At 39.1% G+C, this 22,074-nt stretch overlaps 1 protein-coding gene across 3 annotated transcripts in view; it reads right to left on the bottom strand.

Moving 5' to 3' along the window:
- ITGA2 (integrin subunit alpha 2) overlaps nucleotides 1–22,074 on the bottom strand; it is a 68,398-nt gene that overhangs the window by 24,729 nt on the left and 21,595 nt on the right. For all 3 annotated transcript variants that reach the window (XM_021380413.1, XM_021380410.1, XM_021380414.1), the window contains 11 exons: nucleotides 17,853–17,962; nucleotides 16,651–16,742; nucleotides 13,049–13,163; nucleotides 12,533–12,660; nucleotides 11,158–11,306; nucleotides 10,048–10,198; nucleotides 9,432–9,597; nucleotides 8,210–8,283; nucleotides 7,148–7,286; nucleotides 3,815–3,960; nucleotides 2,971–3,114 (listed from right to left, as the gene is read on the bottom strand). In XM_021380413.1, the coding sequence (XP_021236088.1) occupies nucleotides 2,971–3,114; nucleotides 3,815–3,960; nucleotides 7,148–7,286; nucleotides 8,210–8,283; nucleotides 9,432–9,597; nucleotides 10,048–10,198; nucleotides 11,158–11,306; nucleotides 12,533–12,660; nucleotides 13,049–13,163; nucleotides 16,651–16,742; nucleotides 17,853–17,962 (1,414 nt within the window). The remainder of the gene's footprint in view (nucleotides 1–2,970; nucleotides 3,115–3,814; nucleotides 3,961–7,147; nucleotides 7,287–8,209; nucleotides 8,284–9,431; nucleotides 9,598–10,047; nucleotides 10,199–11,157; nucleotides 11,307–12,532; nucleotides 12,661–13,048; nucleotides 13,164–16,650; nucleotides 16,743–17,852; nucleotides 17,963–22,074) is intronic.

The following is a 22,074-nucleotide window of genomic DNA, read 5'->3' as shown; positions in this document are numbered from 1 at the left end:
AGTTTTCAGGATGGTTAATACAGACATTCTGAAAACATCTACCACAGATCTGAATGAAAAAGTCAGTCAAGCATCACATAAATAGCACGGCTATGCTGACAAAGGAGACAATAGCAACCACCTGTTGTAAGGTCTGTGAAACAACGCATTCACAGAACAGTGTTTATTAGAACTGTTTTAGGAATACTGTTAGGTGTTGAACAGATTTCCTGAAATTATATCACAGAAAATTAATTAGCAGAAGCCACAAGCTAAACTTTTCAGAGAAACAGTCAACCTTGCATTGCATTCACGTACCATGCCCAGCTCAGTCCCTAAAACCAGGGTCAGGGAGGAGCAAGCTGCAGCAGCCAGCCCTTAATCACTAATATTGCTTAGCTATTAACTTGCCTCGTGGCTCTCTTACAGACTTCTCCAGCTGGGTTATCACCAGATTAAGTCCATGAGTGGTTCTGGGGGAAGTTTGCAGCTGCTTCTGAAAACCAGGACAGGCAAGACTGCATGGTGAAGGGCTCCATCTGCATCCTCTGACCGGACAGCCTTTGCATCACTTACCCCTGCCCTTACACTACACCCAAGGCAAAGCACATGCTTTGTTTCTCTTAATAAAAGAACCACTCTCAGCATTTCAAATGCTCTGAAAAAGATAAACAAAATAGTGACTTAAGGGCCCAGAAGAAGTCTGGGGCCAAGAGATAGAATCATAGAATTGCTCAGGTTCGAGAAGACCTTAAAAATCATCAAGTCCAACCACAGCCTAACCATACGGCTCTAACTCTAACAACCCACCATTAAATCATGTCCCTGAGCACCATATCCAAATAGTTTTTAAACACATTCAAGGATGGTGGCTCAACCACCTCCCCAGTTCCTTCAGTCTCTCTTCATAAGGCATATTCTTCAAGCCCTTCACAAGCCTTGTTGCCCTTCTTTGGATGCTCCAGCACCTCAATGTCCTTTCTGTACTGAGGTGCCCAAAACTGAACACAGTACTCGAGGTGGGGCCTCAGCAGTGCCGAGGCAGGATGACTTCCCTAGTCCTGCTCACCACACCATTCCTGATACAACCCGGGATGCCACTGGCCTTCTTGGCCACCTGGGCACACTGCTGGCTCATATTCATCCAACTGTCCATCAGCACACCAAGGTCCCTTTCTGTCAGGCAGCTTTCCAGCCACTCCTCCCCAAGCCTGCAGGGTTGCCTGAGGTGGCTGTGACCAAAGTGCAGAACCTGACACTTGGCCCTACTGAAACTCATACAGTTTACCTTGGCCCATCATTCCAGTCTATCCAGGTCCCTCTGTAAAGCCTTTTTACCCTCTGGCAGATCAACACTCCCTCCCAGCTTGGTGTTGTCTGCTATCTTACTGAGAGTGCAGTCAATCCCCTCATCAAGATCATTAACAAAGATGTTGAATAGAAGTGGCCCCAGTACCGAGCGCTGGGGGACACTGCTCGTGACGGGGCACCACCTGGATTTAACTCCATTGACCACAACTCTTTAGGCCTGGCCATCCAGCCAGTGTTTTTCACCCAGCAGAGCTTATGCCCATCCAAACCATGGGCAGCCAGCTTCTCCACAAGGATGCTGTGGGGACAGTGTCAAAGGCCTTACTGAAGTCCAGGTAGACCACACTGACAGCCTTACCTTCATCCACTAAGCGGGTCACCTTTTCATAGAACGAAATCAGGTTTGTCAAACAGGATCTACTATGCATAAACCCATGCTGACTGGGCCTGATCCCCTGGTTGACTTTTAACTGATCCATGATGGCTCCGGAGATTATCCGTTCCATAACCTTCCATGGTGTCATGGTTTTACAATTTTTTGGTTATTGGTATTCCAATTACCGTTACCATTTTCTGGTCAGAGGGAAAGATAAAAACTCACATATCACGAGAGCTCCTTTCTTCTTATCCCGTCCCTCATCCAGGCAGCATCTCGCTCCCCAGCCGTCTCACCATTGGCACTAGAGTAAGGCCTACTTTAAGTTTGGACACTCTCTCTCACTGTATTGGATTTATTAGCTTAAATGGTAATTATATTGTATTATAGTGTGTTATTTTGCATTTCGATATCTTATTTAGTAAATTAGTTTGTTTCTCCTCAGATCGTTGCCGCTGTTACGTTTTTAGGCCCATCTCCCTACCCTTTTTCCCTTTTCCCTTTCCCGGGGCGTGGGTCCATGGGTCCCCCGCTCCATTTGTTGCAGAACCAGGCCAAACCAGCCCATTGACACCTGGCACTGAGGTGAGACTGATAGGTCTGTAGCTACCAGGATCATCTTTCTGGCCCTTCTTGAAGATGGGAAACATATTTGCTAGTCTCCAGTCAACCGGGACATTCCCTGTTAGCCAGGACTGTCAAAAGATGATGGAGAGCGGCCTGGAAACCACATCCACCAACTCTCTCAGCACTCTAGGGTGCAATTCATCTGGCCCCATGGACTTGTGAGTGTTCAGCTTTCGGAGCAGGTCCAAAACCACGGATTGTGCATGGTCTACTCTGATCCCCATCCCCATCTGCCAGTTCAAGGGGCTGTGTGCCCAGTGTGCAACTAGCCTTACTATTAAAGACTGAGGCAAAGAAGGCATTCAGTACCTCAGCCTTATCCTGATCCTTGGTCACTGTGTTGCCCTCTGTGTCCAACAAGGGATGGAGATTCTCCCTAGCCCTCCTTTTACTGTTGATGTATTTATAGAAATATTTATTTTTTTGCAAAGCTGTGTCCAGCCTCTGCAAGAAAGTAGTGCTAAGCAATGCTAGCCTTGGGGTCAGGGATCACTCTTCTGATCACTCTTTGATTTAACACAACAGACATTGTCACCAAGTACTTCTGATTGGACTTCCTTGATAAAACTCTAACCCAGGGAAAAACAGTAAATCCCAGCTGAAAATGAATATGCCAACATTTATTATGGAATGTATGCAGGAAACCAATTCCAGGTTTGCTACAGGTCCATTCTTACCTTTCTGATAGAAAACATATATACTCTCCCTTCCTCTTTCTTCAGGTCATTCATAAACATTGGTGCACCTACAAGCAGCACATCTGTCACAGAGTCCTTGTTAACATCCACTGAACACACCACGCTGCCAAAGTAGGAGCCAATCTGAAAACCAGTAAGAAACTTGTGTTTGTATGTGGATTTTGCAAAGCATAATGTTTTAACATCTGAACCAGGAAACTGTTAAACCTGCAAATGGCACAGTACTAATGAAACTGCCCATTGGCATGAAACTATTATATAGTATACTCCAGAGTTTTACAAATCACAACCTTACTATGTGTTCACTGCTTCTGCCTAGTAGCTGCTACCATGGCTTTATGACTAAACAATAAGAATGGAAACAGAGAACAAGCAATGGAAGGTGTGCTTTTTATATTAAACTGTACACATTATACTCCTCGATCTTTGTCTTACAAAGTAAAACAAATTGAAGCCATCTAAGCTTCCCATCCTTTCCCAAATTGAGAAAAACAATGAACTTCCAAATCTCTCCTTTGATGTCATCTACTTCACAACTTATCAGGCAGAATGGAGCTCACCAAGTCTCTCTCAGTTAGAAGTGCTGACAGAATTATACATTACGTGGCTTTGTATATTATCTTGTACTACTAGTAGAACGACCTCATAAAATATGGTTTAGGGGTTACAGTTAACCTCACTGAAATAGTCTAATGGTAGAGAGAAATGCAAGTAGGATTCTAAGTGTATTGGAGAAAGGAATTTTTCACATACTGCAGTCTACTCCTTTATCAAAAAGAAAAGGTGCCTTCAAAATCTGCAGTTGTAAACAAAATATACTCGCCTGTTCGCCTCTCTGGGACTGCACAATTGAGATATTACCTTGGCTGTCAACATCATAAACCACAACTCTACCAGTGTAGTTGGACCTTGGTGCACCAGCAACAAAATAGATGGAACTCTGAGTTGAGAGAACAGCAACAGAATAACCTGAGGGAAGAAAACAGCATATCATATGTGACAGTCTGTGAACCATGTGCTGTCAGCTGGTTATCCATAACAGCACAGATGAGTCAGACTGGTGTGTTAGTGGCAGAGCATGGTGCCTCCAGATGGGAAGCGAAGTTGTCCCATATGCATCAAATCTCTTCTGGAGAGAACAGAGATCAAGTTGAAGCATGTTTGCAGACTAGCATGGGCAATAGTCTAGCCTATTCAGTGAAACATAGACCATTAAAATGTCAGTTTTATGAAGGAGATAGGAAAGAGTGCACAAAGAGTATCCTGGGAATGAAGAAATAAAGAGAAACTTGAGATAAACTTTTGAGCCAGTGCTCCAACCAGGGAGAAACACCTAGCTTCGACAAAGCTCTCAATGCTTTTTCTCCCAACTCACAAAACCACAGCCCAGTGCTTTGGCTGAACACAACAGATCATATTCCTTCTACGATCGAGTGACCCGTCTGGTGGATGAGGGAAAGGCTGTTGATGTGGTCTACCTAGACTTCAGCAAAGCCTTTGACACTGTCTCCCACAGTATTCTCCTGGAGAAACTGGCATCCCGTGGCTTGGACAGGTACACCCTTTGCTGGGTAAGGAGCTGGCTGGAGGGCCAGGCCCAGAGAGTGGTGGTGAATGGAGTTAAATCCAGCTGGCGACCGGTCACGAGTGGTGTTCCCCAGGGGTCGGTGCCGGGGCCTGTCCTATTCAATATCTTTATTAATGGCCTGGATGAGGGCATTGAGAGCACCCTCAGTAACTTTGCAGATTACACTAAGCTGGCAGGAAGTGTTGATCTGCCTGGGGGTAGAGAGGCCCTACAGAGAGATCTGGACAGGCTGGATCTCTGGGCTGAAGCCAATGGGATGAGGTTCAACAAGACCAAGTGCCGGGTCCTGCACTTTGGCCACAATAACCCCAGGCAATGCTACAGGCTTGGGGCAGAGTGGCTGGAAGATTGTGTGGAGGAAACGGACCTGGGGATATTGGTCAATGCTTGGCTGAGCATGAGCCAGCAGTGTGCCCAGGTGGCCAAGAAGGCCAATGGCATCTTGGCTTGTATCAGAAATAGTGTTGCCAGTAGGAGTAGGGAAGTCATTCTCCCTCTGTACTCAGCACTGGTGAGGCCCCACCTTGAATACTGTGTCCAGTTTTGGGCCCCTCACTGCAAAAAAGACATTGAGGCCCTGGAGTGTGTTCAGAGGAGGGTGACGAAGCTGGTGAGGGGTCTGGAGCACAGGCCTTATGAGGAGCGGATGAGGGAGCTGGGATTGTTCAGTCTGGAGAAGAGGAGGCTCAGGGGAGATCTTATCGCTCTCTATAACTACCTGAAGGGAGGTTGTAGTGAGCTGGGGGTCGGCCTCTTCTCTCTCATAACTAGTGACAGGACAAGGGGGAATGGCTTCCAGTTGTGCCAGGGGAGATTTAGGCTGGACATTAGGAAATACTACTTTTCTGAAAGAGTGGTCAGGTGCTGGAACGGGCTGCCCAGGGAGGTGGTTGAGTCACCGTCCCTGGAGGTGTTCAAGAAACGTTTAGATATAGCGTTGAGAGACATGGTTTAGTGGGGTTATTGGTGGTAGGTGGATGGTTGGACTAGGTGATCATGTAGGTCTTTTCCAACCTACTTAATTCTATGATTCTATAATTCTATGATATTAATAGCTTGTCAGCTGAAAAGCTTAGGTTGGTTCAACTTCTTTCAACATTTTAATCCTCATTCACATTATTCTAACATTTATTTGCTTATAGGAAACATCTTTTAATGCCCAAAAATATCTTACACATGTATTAGCACTGTAAAGTAGTATTACTTCACATTTTACATTTGTGTGATTTAACTACAACAGATGTATTTTAACACAAGAAAACAAAATCATTCTTTCTAAGTCTGTAGCTAAACTGAGTAACAAAATCCCAGTGACTGGGCAGAGCATGGAGGTCTTTAGCAAGCTGTAGTACAATGCAAGGAGCACAGTCCAAAAGGATTACATATATCAGTCTAATTCAGATTTGTGTGCAGTGAATATGTGACTATGTTTTTCCAGGAAGAGAACATCACTGGAGGCTAAAATTTCAAAGCAAGATTTTATTCCACAACTTAAGGCCACAAGTTCCTAATTCAAACAGCGCACAGCCACTTGAAGTGAGAGGGTGCAGTGCAGAATGGGGGCCAAGCTAGCAAGCTGTGATGAGCTAACAAACCCTTAAGCTTGGGCTCCTTACTGATATGGGGGGCTCTCACTGGGGGACAGAAAGAGGGAAAGGAAGGAAATGCGAGTACACCAACAGTACCAAAGGAAGAGTAAGAAAAGGCAGCAACATTGTTTGCTCCAAAAAGAGTAAGGGCAGTGCTTCAGACAACATCTAGTGGAGAAGTGCTGCCCAGAAGTTACCTGACCTTTTAAGAAAGGTCCTCTTTTATTGTATAAAAGAGGAAAGCAGAAAAACTGAAGCTATCAGACATACAAAAAAGCTACTGCTTTTTAAGCTAGGTTTACTAATTTCATTGTGTTGAATACAAGTACTGCTAACCCATAGGGAAAAGTGTAAATATCAGTGGGAAAAATATCATCTCTTTAATAACGTCACACATTCGAAAGCCATAGTTGATAAACACAGTGCTACTGTTCAGGAATAAATTACTACCATGCATATTGTAGCTTTGCAGAAAACATTTCAATGAATTGAGAAGACAAACTGCCTGGCTTTACTGGGCCAAAAAACATGTGTCAGAATATAAATGGGAGTTATAAATAAGATCTATGTTAAACTGTTGTATTACGCCTAAAACTATAAACTGGACTGAAAAAGGCCAAGAAACGAGTGAGCACAGATGAAACTACCTCAAGTCAATTAACTGCCATGTGCAACTGAGAAAGTACACGTAAATATTAAAAGAGAAGGTATCCAATACTACCAGCTGGCCTTTTTTCAAATTCTGTGATTTTTTTGGTTTTGTGACAGAACCATGTTTTTTCCGGCTCAGCATTTTGATATGAATAGAATTTTGAAAACACAATAAAAGACTTCATTCAGTGTTCCAGTAAATAAAATATTTTTGGATGCAAAATTCTTGTTTTTTGCAGATCACTTCTTACTAGGAATGAGAGAAAAACTTTCCGAGTTCTTCAGTAGAGGCTTGATACATTTCCAGATTTGCATTTTAGTTTCTTACCTAGATATGAACTATGATTTCTGTCCTGAAGAATTTTCTCAAACGCATTGCTTGGAAAGGTAGTGACTCTGTTTGATGACTCCTGAACTACTGTTCCACTCCAGTCATAAGCCCCAACAGCACCCAGCAGCAGAACATCCTTTAAAAAGTAAAAATCAATATTTTGGAACTACTTATTTCAGAAGAAGTGTGAGTTAAAAAAAAAAAACAACAACACCAAAAAGCTGAAGTTACCATATATAATTACACAAAACATCACTGTGTTTGAGGTAGTGATGATGTGAGTTGCTTAGTTTTCATTTGCATGCTGGACCTTACTACCCTATTAAGAGGGATTACTGCCCTTCAATTGCAAGAGGATAAGTGACTGCTTTAGTTCCTGGGGCACTGCAACTCAAGTTTCCTATGTCTGGCTTCTCCAGAGCTGGTCTTGCTAAGTCTACATTTTTACAAACTCATGATCTGCAGAAGAGTGTCAAAATTGATTTAATCAAGAAAACCTTAAAATTGATTAGCATGAAAAATACATCTGATTTACTATACTAATTTCTAAATGAAATATTATTTAAGTAACTATTATTGCCTTTATAAATATTGGAAAAATTATTTCCAGACTTCACTTATATAGAGGTCAAGATGACCAAGAGGTCAGTGTCCAGAAATACGCTAGCATCATAGTATTGTTCCAATTCTTCTGAGTTACTCAGCTGCAGAATGTTAACTTGGAATGACTGAATTTCTCATGCTAGGTGAAGTCAAAAATTGGTGAAGACATTAGACTAACTTTCTCAAAATCATTACAATGAAGTGGTATGAATGTATGTAAATATAACTTAGCTTAACTTATGAATATATATTTTGTCTGTTTGGGAAAATACACCACATATTAGAAGTCATTTTTGTGTTTTTTCTGGGAAAAACACAGAGGATAATTTGACATTCTCCTGCTTATAATAATCTTTAAAAAATTACCAATTTAAAATCTTATTCTGTTGTGTTTCTATGCATTCATGTCTATGAAATTACAGCTACTTATATCCTTGAATAATTAAATTCATGTACCTTTTTTTGTGAGAAATATGCACTGAAGCCCACCTGCGACATTTCCATTTGGAATGTATCACCTTGATCAGTACCTGGTGAAATAAACATTCACATATGGTTAACCCTACAAAAGCACAGGAGATCCAATCCTGCTGCCTGTAAGAGTAGCTTTATAGAGACCCTACGTAATTCAATCTTTTATCCAATCCACCATTTCTGCTAAAACATTTCCGAACAATTGAAATCTGAGAGCAGATAAATGTTAAAATATTTTTGTATTTTAATGTCAGCTGGCTAACATTGCTGCATGGAGCCATATTTCAAGACTCTCAAGAGGCAGATGATAAGGATGGCTTGGATCAGCCTGCATGGTACTGGCACTGTAGCTAATCTGTTTTTATGTTCTGTAGGAAACACTAGAAGTACACTGCAATTAACAGCTTTAGTAAGTGGGTATTCACAGCTTTCCAATTAAATGTTTGTCAACTGTCATAACTGTCTTCAAAATACTGTGACATGCAGAATGTTTTCTAAGCTGGTCAAGTGAGATTAGAGTAACAGGAATTCAACAGAAATACTCAGCAAAACTCAAGGAGGTGAAGTTCAGAAAATTGACTTGAATATAGTAAGAATGCAGCTACAAAAATCTTGGCGGGATGAGCTGAGGCCAGGTCACAAGTCTCGCAAGCAAGGTATAAATTTGACTTCAAAAAGCTGGGTGTCAGGGGAATGAAGTGCCTCTGGGCCACTGCTGGTGCACCTTCAGCCAAACTGCACAAGAACATGGATGATGCCAGAAATGTAGCCCGGCAGAAACCATAAAGATTGCATTACTGTAGCTTTTCCGCTTTGTGAAAAGTAACTCAATTTTCTGACTTGCTTTTTATCTCTACACTTGCTTAGAGAAATGCAAGAAAAAAGATACCTTTACCTGTCCAGTGACAGCAGCTGTAAAAAGATTTGGATGCACACAGACAAACCCTTGGCTGATGCCTGAAACTGAGGACTTAAGTGAAATTTTCAGAAACTGAGGAACAATTCCCACTAATCTGCAGAGAAGTGAAGCTCAAGATTGTTAGGATTTTAGTAGCTTGTGCAAATCACAAACCTCCTGGGGACCAGCAAGCAGCCTGCAACTCCAGCTGCCCCTCCTTTTGACACCAAGGTGAAGACAAACAAAATTTTCACTTCTCATCTGAGGGAATCTCATCTAGTATTTCAGAGACATTGAGTATTTTACCTTCTATGCTAAAAATACGCTCTCCAAGTGTTCCTGCTTCTTCCAATAGTGCAGCCTCAGATGACACATTAAAGAAATACTTGTCTGTTGGATGACTAGCAATTCCTTTGATTTCTTTAATTAAGTTTTTAGTATCGAGTTCATTCCTGATTAAGTATCCCAAAACCTTGGGGGGGAAAAAATAATAAAATAAGAAAAGCAAAGGATATCATGTTGTTACTCAGTTTCCTTGTGTACCATTTGAGTAAGCATTCCACGTATAACAACAAAAATAAAATTAATTTTATTTATATTAAAGAATTGCAAATGATACTATATCTTTACAATGGACCATTCAGACAGGAAAAAGACATAAACCAAGCAAAGGAGAAAACCATTGATCTTGCTCAGATTAATACAATTTTGCTCTTTTTTAGCCAGTTAAAGATGACCTATGTTTCACTAATTCATAAAGATCAATTTAACCAAATTTAAGTCTCAGTAGTGCAAAAACACATTATTATTTTATATATTATAATTATTATATAATTATTATACATAGAACAGGCACCTTCATGTATACACAATATGATCTTTCCAAATATGCCATAGTATATGTAATTATAGGATTACTTACAGCAATGCCAAATCTTGTTATATTGTCTTCATTGCATTTACCTATCACAGTTTTCAAGTGGGAGCCATCATGCGATTCACCGTCTGTCACAACAACCATTACTTTAGTGGCTGCAGGCCGTCCCCCTGATTCAGGTGAGAAGGCATGCTGTCTGTCATAAAACAGTGGGTTTACAAGATCAGAATTCACAGTGGATGGAATCCTGTATATATACTTCAATGAACACATCTATCACTGACTTAGAAAAAAAGTGCATCAATATTTTGTAATACCAGAGTAGCTAGGAACTGGCCACACTAATTTCAAATAAAAAGGGAGAAATATGCACATTTGGACTCCACTGAAGGTTGGTTCTTTCCCTAAATAAGATTTTCAAGACCATTTAAATTTCCAGCCACTAAGGCCTACAGTCTTGCCCCTGATCCAACCACAAAATAGTACCCACCTATTGAGAAACACACCTGGTTTCTATTTGTATCCAGAATCGCAGTATATCATTTAAATTTTTTCAAATTTTTCATGCTATTAGTGATGCAGTGACTAACTGATGCCAGATAAGAGACTTCTTTTTCCCTATATTTAACGTGACCTCCAAACACATGTGTTACTAATTCCACTAAATCTCTGCTTGATCTGAGATGTATCTGTTGGGTACCAAAAATACTTAGAATCATAGAATCATAGAATGATTTGGGTTGGAGGGGACCTTTAAGATCATTTCAATCCTCCTGCTATGGGCAGAGACACCTCCCTCTAGACCAGGTTGCTCAAAGACCTATCCAGCCTGGCCATGAATGCTTCCAGGGAGGGGGTATCCACAACCTCTCTGTGTCATCTGCACTCAGCTTGATGTCATTTGCTAATTGAGTGCAGAGTTTAACACAAAAGTTAAGGATGTGCTTTTCAGCAAGTTGGATTTACGTATCCCTGCCCTGAGCTGCAGGAGGCACTGTATGTGTACCTGATGTACAGTTGTTTGCATGTACCTATTTACAAATGCACCTCTGAGGACTTGTGCTCCCAGAGGGAATGAAATTCAGGATGTGCTCCTCGCCTTGTGAGGTAAGATATGATGGTAATCATACCACAGTAATCATCAACACGTTTTACCTTGCATAGTCAATGGCTTTGAAAGTATTAGTCAGATCTCCTCCCTGCTGAAACGTCTTCTCCGTTGCATTAACAACATCATCCTTTGTTCGGTATTCATTCAACTTGAACACTACACGGGGATTATTAGCATACTGAATTAAACCCACCTAGAAAATGAAGAAATTAAGTTAAATTATTGCATATTACAGTCACTTATGTAGTATCATGATGCATAACTATTTGTCAAGCAGGAGTAGAAGATCTGCAGATGCATACCATTTTCTTCCAACACATAAAACCAATTAATATTAACTAATTTGGAAAGCAAAAAAATCTAAATACTTTTGAATCTTACATCATTTATTACGGACTACAATATGTTAATGCAAAGAATCTGAAACAGTAGGCATTAAATGTCTGTTTGATTACTTCTAGAAGAGCTTAGGGACAGCAGTAATACAGTGAGCTATGGGAAAAAATCAGAAAAGAGCAAGAATTCTACAAGCTGACAGCACCTCATTTTGATCTTCCCAAAGGAAGTCCTACAGGTTAGTTACTTGACAGCACTGCAAACCTTACTTACTTTCAATACAGGTGAATGCTATGGAAATATGTAAGATGTTCATGTAGCATGAAAGAAAAAGAAGGGAAAATGGTAAAGGTAAGATTCAGAAAGAACTCATGACTCTGAGCAGGAAGCCTGACTTTTAAGCACCTCGCTTCCAAAGTAGCCCAATGAAGAAGGCAGCCTTTGGGAGAGAGATTTCCAGTGCCCAGACTTTGTTCCCAGAATTGTTTATGGAAAATGGACAGCTGCAAAGACAGAAAATGTTTAAAAACAGGAAACAAAATTTTCCTTACCATCATCAAATTAAAAGGAGAAAGAACTCAAAGATCAGACAGTAACCAAGTAGGGAAAAAATCCTATTTAAAGATACAGCAGTTCGAAAGTAAAAGCCATATGAAAACCTCCCACAAAAACAAAACAAAACAAAACAAAAAAAACAACAACAGACACACGCAAAAATCTGTTTTTACTTTTACCACATTTCCACAGACTACATTTTAATTATTTTTATCTAGCATATTATCTTATATATAAAAGAGATCTGTGCCCATTAGATATAAGCTAGACTTCTATTTAAGCTTCTCTACATTTTGAATCAAATTACTAGTCATTTTTGGCATAAATTAGCTGTCAGATTGAAAAACAACCAACAAACAAAATACTCAGTACTGAAAGATAAAGGCCAATTGCATTACTTATGGCCTTGGGGGAATTACTATTGTTATGCTAAAACAAACTTGGTTTCCTTTAGATTTGCCAGAATTTGCTAATAAAATCCACTTCTTCCTTCACATGACCCTTCTCCCAAGGTTGTATTTTACTTACCTGGGTTTTGTTAACACCTATATCTAAGCCTTGGACAAATTTCTTCAAGAAAGCCCGCACAGCATCCCAGGGATAAATGCTGTTTGACTCATCACAAACCACTACAATATCTATGACAGAAGAACACTCTAAAAAAGGAAAAAAAAGTAGACATCAGTCTCAATTTACTTAAAAGTCTTTGGTGAAATCCAGAGGAGCATATCTAGGTCTCACACAGGCAACACTTCAGATAAAGAAGGTTTTGTCTGAATGAAGACTCAATAATATCACATGTAGATGTTGAGCCGGTATCAATTTGCACTGCTCCAGTGCAGTGCCTCTGAATTCAGAGGAGCAAATCCAGATTCTTACCAGCATTAGATCTGAATCCATCAGTCTTTATTTGTAACACAAAGGCTTTGCTTTCTCCATATACAAGTTTTAAAAAATCCCAAATTAAAGTGCCCCCAACACAATGTATCTTAGTTTTGCTTGATCCATTTTTTTACTGAATCTGTTTTACAAATGTTGTCTTACTTTGAACAGCAGGAGAAAAGCTTCTTAGAATCTGGAAACTTGGGCTGATTTCAGAACAGACTCCTGTTGCATAGTACTGGCTTCCACACTGTTGTGCCCACAAGGGACCACAAGTCTTTAAAAAGAAATAACAAAAAGAAATTATAAAATAACAAGTACTGGTCTCACTGCATCCATATACAAAAGCACAATAAGCTGGATGAAAGGAATCTAGGATAAGATGAGCCCCCATGGGTTATCAGGTTGAGACTTGCTATCACCATGACAATATCAGATAACCCCCTTCATGCACATTCTCATAAAAAGGACTCTCTACTTGTGGCCATCCTAATGCCTCCTTTTGCAAGCTCCTTCCACCAGACTATGCACAGCTATAACTTCTAGGAGTGTGATTTAGTCTGCAAGGAACCTGTGCTGCTTTAATTCACCTGCTTTACAAACTATTGGCTTAAAAATAGAGTTCATTTTTGCATGTTGCTTTTAATCACGTGGAGAAGTTCTTCTATTAAACCAGGAGGTGGCATCATAGCCATGAGCATCTTCATAGCTCCAGACACAGGGATGAGCTTTTCCTGCAGCATGCTCTACTAGCACACATACAGTGTCAGGACTGACAAGCCTTGTGACTGACAAGCACTTGCACGTGGATTTATTAATTTGAGAAGACTTGTTCTCAAGGGAAATCTACTTTGCCAAAATATTTGTGAACTGAGTTTCTTCATGGTCTCCCCAGTATACACAATCTGACTTAGCTGCAGGCTGCTGCTAAAAAGATTGTCCCTTGCCTTCCTCAAAAATAATCTCGCTTTGATGAAAATGATCTCTATATAAAGAAGAGTTTTCAGCTTCTTGCATAAAAGCAAGAACTCTGATCTTAGAAGGACTTTTACAAAAGTAACTAGATGAAAAGACAAACACAGAGACAGTACTTTCTCATCAGGACATTTGGGGGGGGGGATTATTATTATAAGAAAATTATATTAGGAACGCAAGGAGAAAACATATAATCTCTGTCCAACATTTCTGAAAGAAATGATAGCTCCAACACAAATACTTTCTGATTCACCTATCAATTCTGTCAAAGTCAGAAGACTCTGGACAACAGAAAATGTACCATCTCCATGTCAGAAGAGAGGAGATAGCAATAGCACCATTACCCTTTTGACAAAAGTACTGAAAAAAAAAAAAGAAGAAAAGTAATTAAAGGCAGAAATAAATTAAAAATGAGATAAATGTCAGACAGGTTTACCAGTGGCAGATGGCATCAAAATATCTGAATACATTTCACAAGATGGCAATATTTCTAGACAAAAGAAAGTAAGTATACTTATGGATATGTTCAAGTGTTCTAGCATGGTTACAGTCAGAAAAGTGAGATGCACCATTAGTGCAGGGGAAAACTGGTAGATAAGATAATATGAACTGATGAACTTGAAAAGAATAATCTGAGAAAGGGGCATAGACTTGCCCTTAAGGACTAATCCAAGAACTGTGAATGCAAACTGGGAGCTCACTGGATGGAAGAGACCAAGGAGCAGCTGGATCAGGGACTGACTGATTACAGGGTGACTTGTACGCACACAAGGCAAATGTGGCACACATGACCTGAAGGTGTGTAACAAGAAGCAGTTGAGACAGGGAAGTACTAAATACACTGCACAGTGTCTGGGAAAGATTCATGTGGAATACAGCATATGTCTGGTCTGTCATATTCAAGACAGGTATATTTTAAAAATCTCACTTCAGCCAAAAACCTGTTTGTCCAGCAAAGAAAAGCATAAAAGGGAATGCCGTGTTAAATGTAGAAGTGAGATTTTACATTCAGGGGATGGGTGGGAACTCCTTCAAATAACTGAACAGCAGCGTCCCAAGAACAAACTGATAGAAATGTAGACTAAAAAAAATAAAAAAGTTGTTAGCCATCAGAGGAATGAAATTCTTAAACACTGCAAAAATGTTCTGCAAAAAATGTAACAGGCATGTCCGAAAGACTGCCCTGTAGTTAGGTTACTGGGAGAAGCAATCACATGGCATCAAAAAGCTGAACCCACAGTGTCCACGAGCTGCGGCACAGACATGCTGAGCAGTCAGGAGAGAGCTCTCAGGAAGGAGCAGAGACAGGCACAATATTCTGGAACCCAGGGGAGAAGCAGCCACAGGAGGATGAAGCATGAGCTGGTGGAAAGTTCTGAGCATGGTACAGAGAGCCCATCGCAGAGCCCAGCTCCCAGAGATGTGTCTCAGAGTGAAGTCCTGGTTGGCAGCAACTTGCAGTTAGGAGCAAAGACAGTCTCTGCTTATTGTTCAATCCTAGATGTATATAAGTGACAGAGCTTTTGAAACTGAAGGAGGCTGAGACAGAGATAAGCACCACTCTCTAATACTCATTCTGTCCAAAGGAACTTCCTTTTCCCAAAGATGTGGCAAATCGTTCACATCTTAGCATTCAACATTTTTCCTGTGCGTTTTGCTTTGCTTTACTACTTCATGCAACTTAGATAATCATCAATGCCACATGAATCAGGAAATTCTTTTTACATGAAGAAGTTCAAGTATTCCTAGAAAATGCATTTTTTTCTTCCTAAGATATTTTATACTACTTCAGTCACTGATACTGATTAAGGTAGTTATCAGTCACTGATACTGATTAAAGTAGTTATGCAGGGGACAGTGTTAATAGTAAGTAAAGGTATTACTCAAGAGACAAGATCGCACAATATCTCCTCAAGCCAGCAATCAAGAAGAGAACTGTTGCTGTACTCTGAGCTTCTGATCAGCCTAAGTAATGCTAACAGAACTGCTGGAAAGCTTGTAATTAAATCTGTAACTTAGTACTTCAGTGAACTAGGCTATATGGTGGTAAATATAAACAGCTGAATAATTTCATGATTACTAGGAAGAAGCCACAGAAAAATAACAAGCCTAAAGAGACTTTCAAATCTCATTTTTCTATATTGGTTACTCTACCTACCTAGCATATGTAAATCATAAACTGGTACATATCTACATTTCCAGAGTTCTTAGCCTATAGCTAAGAGCATAAAATTGCATACAAACCAGGCCTGAATTTACTCTCAGTTACTACATCCCAATTTTACATGCTCCTAGGAGCAGTTTGCAGAATGCGCACATAGAAAATACAGCCCCTTCACCTCACTCATCAAATAAACAATATCGCTGATGCAAGTGGCAGATCAACAGGACTGGAAATCCCAGCATCTCAGAAGAGTAGTCACCGTGCAAGTGCCTAATGCAGAGCGGTCTCATTTGCCTTCTGAAAGCATAACCAGAGCTATATGAGACTACCTTACACATGCACATTGTGGAAACATTCCTGTCAGTGCTTTGTGACCTAAATGACAAAATCTTTAATTATATGTTCAGTCGCTTTCTTCCATTTGGTATTTGGATAAATACAGAAGACAACCTGCATGGATCCCAGAACATGAGAGCTTGATTTTAAATTATCCAAAATATGTATTTATCAACGCTGCATAATAAAACTCATCTGGTTTAGACTTAACCAGAAAGTGTGGAGAATTCTAGTTTCTTCATTGTCCTTGTGAATTTCTGTATCTATTGAATGCATACTCAATACATACCAGAAATCCTCCTGTTTTTGAGTTCTGGATCAGAGTCAAGCCAAGGTTCATGTCTTCCTTTATCTCAGTTACATTTGGAATATTTATTAAAGCTGAAATAAAAAGAAAAAAAGGTGGCAAAATAGTAACTGAGGTACAGAAGCAACTCAGTAAGTTAGGATTCCTTCATGTCTCAGAATCTAAGATGCTTCTTCCAAACACCTGCATAACATTTTGAGACAAAAGAAATGAGAACTAATCTATCATAAACTTGCTAGCTAGTAATAGACATTAATTAAGTAGGGCCATTTAAAGTACCTGCTCCCAAGAGAGCTGAAGGCACAAGAGAGGAAGAAATTGTCTTCCTTCCAATAAAGCATTTTTGGCTGGCTTCGTAGATGCAGCTGAGCAGCTCCTGTTACATTCCTCTGGGTATTAGGGCTGCTCTTATCCAGAATCACATTTTTGACAAAAAAAGTGAAAGAAACAGTGGAGAACAGAAATGTCACCACAATTAAACAAAAACTACACATCTAAACTACTCCACTGTGCAGTATTTTCACCACATCCAAAAGAGAATCTCATTTTATACTTAGTCTATAAACACACAAAGCAGAAAAGTCTTCATATAATATATATTGACTAAATGAGATTCAAAATGAGAATGTAATGAGAATCCTCAAGTACTAAGAAAATGTCTTATAAATATTATTGCTACTAACTGTATTAACAGAACTGCTACAGATTACTGAGTATAAGTGTTTATATAGGCAGAACAAAAAGTGTTCCAGAAAAGATATAGTAAACACTAAATAATAACAATAAAATACTATTATTATAGTTATTATTTTACTATTAATCTTCTTATTAATTTAAACATGTGTGAAATAAATGGCAGAAAGATAAAAAAACTCACGTCAGTATCATAAGGTTAGTTGTAAAAAATGTGTAAACATTCACCAACAGTTAATTTTAGAACTCAGAAACAGTTAAGTGAAAAGGATGAGAGAAAAATATTTTTATTCTTCAAGGAGTCTGAGACCAGTGAATACCGATCTTGCCAACAAAAAATGAAATTCCTCTGAACTCCTCTTAAGCAAAATTCATGCTTACATTGCTGTTACCTGTTTTTGCTACTGGTCTTGCTAGCTTCCAACTATTATTTCATTAGATTGGCTGGGAAAAAAAATGAGGAATAATTGACATTATTCACTATGACTTACCTTGCAAATTCAATTTTTTGCATGTGGTTTTGGGTGTACCAACAGGACATGCATAGATATCTCCAGTTCTATTGGCCGGATAGCCACTCCAGGGTGAGCCAACCAACAACCTAAATAACAGAAATGTCATTACGTCTTTTATGATACCAAAAGGGCCAGAAGCATTGATGCAAAGCAAACTGAGGGGAGCAGGTAAAGAGGCTTCCACCAGATACAGCACCTAAGACTTCCAGGAGTTTTCTCTAGAGAGAAAATCTGTCACATGGCAACAAAATGTAATAGGATATCGGTGGGAAGGTTTAATCTCTAATGAAGTAGCACCAGCATCCACCTCTGACATTGTAGGCCAACGTCCTAAAATAGGAGGCATTACTTTCAAGAAGCCCTCGTAAAATATATAATGTAGCTAATGTATATAAGTAGAAAAAATTGATTTTTTATATTTTTTATTAAAACAGAAAAGGAAAGCAACAAAATCATAAAATTGGTGGGGTATTTGAGCCTGTTTTTGTGAAACTATTGCATCAGTCCTCTTCAATGGCAGCAGCTGCCATTCTTGTTGTGTTCTCAAAGTATTTGACTTTTGATGAAATGCTACTCTTCTTGTACTTCATCCTTGACAATAGTTCAAAGGTACATACTGCCAAAAAGAGATGAGATGAATAAGATGTGATTGTGAAGTGAAGGGTATTTCTCTCTGCTAAGATGTTGCTTATAAAAGTCCAGTAGAGAGACACGATCAGATTTTTGAGTTGAATATCTGATTGCAACTCTATACATTCAATTTGAAAATCTGAAGGTCATGTATTTATGTTGACTGAAAATGGAGTTGCAAATACACCAAAAATATGATAATTTGTTGGCAATCATGAAACCTCCTCTCAAATTCCTTTATCACAATGGAAAGCAAGGCTGCATATTTTTTGCTCTTTGCAGGACTGTACTGAGGCAGTGTATCAAAATGCGTAACATTATTTGCCATAACTTGAGCTGGCACAGCAAGGTTCCTCTTGTTCTGTTTTCAGCACTGATAGTGTTAATAGTGCACCAACGTTCCATTGGTGCTGAGTGACAGTTCCAAGTCCAGGCCAGGCCTGAGGGCATGATGGCTCAGGGCAGCAGACAGTTGCATTGCAAGCTGTGGTGGGCCACATGCAGCCTGTGGGATGGGGGCTGGACCTGCCTGACTTGTACTGTTGCACAGGTGACTTGCACTTGTGACACTGTGTCACCATTTCAGAAGAAATAAAGCGCAGATGTTAATATACACCAATATGTATAAATTTAGAAATATATGCATTGCGGAAAGAGAGATAAAGAATTTTATTCTCCCATCAGGTAACAGTTAACTGCTTCCTTTTAAGTTATTCTTTTAACCAATAAGCACTTCCTACAGGATCAGCTCAGCAACAGTACGGCTCCTATGTCTGAACTTGAAAGCTGCCACACCTTGACAACACTGAGTAAGAAAGAAAATACTGTAGATGATAACAGACTGCTGTGTGAGTTATTTAATGACTGAACAAGAAAGTTAAGACTTTGGTAATTTATGGCTATAACACGAAATGATTAACTCTCTCCTACTAACTCCTTCATCTGCTGTAACATTCCCTCTCCTCTATTCTTCAAAATACCTCTCACATTTTGTCTGAAAACCTTCACAAAAACAACAAATTCAACCTATGGAAACACCCCTGAAGAACACCTGTCTTCCAGCACTACTCTCTGAGGCAGCGAGACCAGCAGACAGTGTAGGGCAGTGGAGCTCTGAGGGAAGAAAATTCTTTACACTGTTTAACGTACAACAAAATGAGGGTAAGGCAAAATATAACTATAGGAACATGATCTCTACGAGCACACACACATATACTCACAAACCAACAACAAATGGATGATAAGAGAGCAGCAGTATGACTTGCCTTCCATGCAGCATAATCTATGGCAATAATTAATGCTTTTGTGGGACAGTAAAAAGGACAAACAGTACAGAATACAGAGTTTCATAAAAAATGTTTTTAGTTCACCAATACATTGCTAAAGTGTCAACTGCCATTCCCTAAAATTTCACGGGTCATTGATGCAAATACCTCGCACTGTCAAATAAATTACTTTATGAAATGATTATGTTTCAAAGCAGTTTCCTTGAATGCTAATATGCTACTAACTTTCGGAGGACTATCTGATTTTGTTGCTCCAATTTTGTAACTAGTTTGAGTAAAATGGCTTTGATAAAAACACATAGTTTTAGATGTGGAAACAAAAGTTTGAGTCCTTTGAGTCTGCACAATGCTCTCAGACATGCAGTCTGATTTTTGAGTGGTCCTGGGTGGAGCCAGGGGTTGGAATGGATGATCCTTATGGGTACCTTCCAACTCAGGAAATTCTATGATTCTATAATTCAGATTTCTTAAAGAAAATACTGCTATATGTATTTTTTAGTTTATTTCACATCAGTTAAATGCAAACTTAACAGCGCAAATAATGTTCTTCTGTTTTATCAGCTCAGTTGTCACTGTGTAGGAATATTTCAAAAACACCTGTCCACTTCTCAATTATCTTGCAGAAAAACAGCAATCATTTCATCGTGTGGACCAAACAACAAAAAAAAAAAATCTAAGCTAAAAAAGCAAGCTCCTCTAATTCTGTGCTCAAAACAATATTTATGCCTATTGTGCCTAAAGCAAAAGTAATTATATCTTTTATTTAGTTTACACTCCTCATAGTGTATTGGATGTTATTTTAGTACCTTCCCTTTGCTGGAATTAGCCTTCAGTACAGATTTGTAAGACCCACAAATCTCAATGGACAACTATGCCATAAACCAAAACAAGCATCTATACACAGAATTTAACACTTATTATTACTGACACTCTGATTTTCAGAAATTAATTATTGATCTTTTCTTATTTGACTTAACTAAACTTTCATCAATATTTTCTTGAGAAAAAGTTATTAACCAATTTCTGCCAAGCCTAACCTACAATGACATTCTTTGTCTATTCAAAGATCCCAGGAAATAATTTATGATTGCTCTTGTATCCTGAGACTTAAGTGAGTTTAATACTAGTCCTTATCTTACAAATCAGCAAGTCCTCCTTGTATTTGAAAAGTTAAAATAAAAGAAACCATTACAGTACAAAGTTACACAATAGTGTTCTGGGAAAATATGTATCTTTCTAAAAAAATCAGAATTGAAGAAAGAGAGAGTATCTGACTAGCATCCTTCTAGTGACAAAAGCATTTATTCACTCTGATTAAACAGGATGTAGATGAAACAGAGTGAAACTGAATGTATCAGGAAAGAATGCAAGAAATGGTTACTAAAATACTTGAAAATACTTGTTTTTTAAATAAACTGTACCTTATGCAGTATATTAATTAAGGGCCTTTCTTAGGCATGGGTTAAATATTTATTTTAACAAAACTTCATTATGTATCCTTCTAGAGTAGCTTTACATAATACTATAGTGATCTCTGTGTAGTATTGGCATGGATTTTATTAGTCAGCTCTTTAATCAGTCTCCAACACTGTATACAAAGCAAGAGAACTACATGAAGTCAAATAAAGTTCAGCAGCAACACCATACCACACAGGCTGAAGGAGAGGCAGATCAAAGTGTAATGGGAATTATTTCCATGAAATTACACCATGACAAATTGAGTAACTGGCAAAGTGTGATGCTGCAAAAAAAATCAGAATTCATGGTGAAGGGCTACATTCCCAGCTGTTGTCAAAGCAGTTTTTTTTATTTAATGTTGCCTTGTTGGCTTTTTTAATGCATTTGTTCTTCAGCACAATTTCTAAACAGAGAAAGCTAACAGCAAATAGCAATATAAAAGTAGAAAGAACCTCTTAAATCATCTGGTTCTTTTCCCTACAAGTATGGGAAGTGATGAATAGATACAAAGATCAGAAATCACTTCACTCTCATAGCTGCTTTTCTGCACATCCTAAAGCACTTATCAGCATCTAAAATTTTCAACTCTTTAAATAAGACACTCAAAATCTCAAAAACTATGAGTTATGGCAAGAATTTAGACTGACAGACTTAGAAGGCCTTGAAGACAGAAGCTGGTCCTGCTTCTCTAAGGTGGGAAAAGGCAAACTAGGTCAAGTAGTTGACAAAGCAAAAGGCTACAAATCCAGTGTTAGCAGTTGCTGCTGACACTTAAAAGCAAGAGCTGTAACAATGGCAGAATTTTGTAAAAAAAAAAAATAGCC

Source organism: Numida meleagris, chromosome Z, assembly GCF_002078875.1.
Source record: "Numida meleagris isolate 19003 breed g44 Domestic line chromosome Z, NumMel1.0, whole genome shotgun sequence".
Lineage (NCBI taxonomy): Eukaryota > Metazoa > Chordata > Aves > Galliformes > Numididae > Numida > Numida meleagris.
The sequence above is the reverse complement of the archived record's forward strand: the minus strand, read 5'-3'. Positions and strand labels throughout refer to the sequence as shown.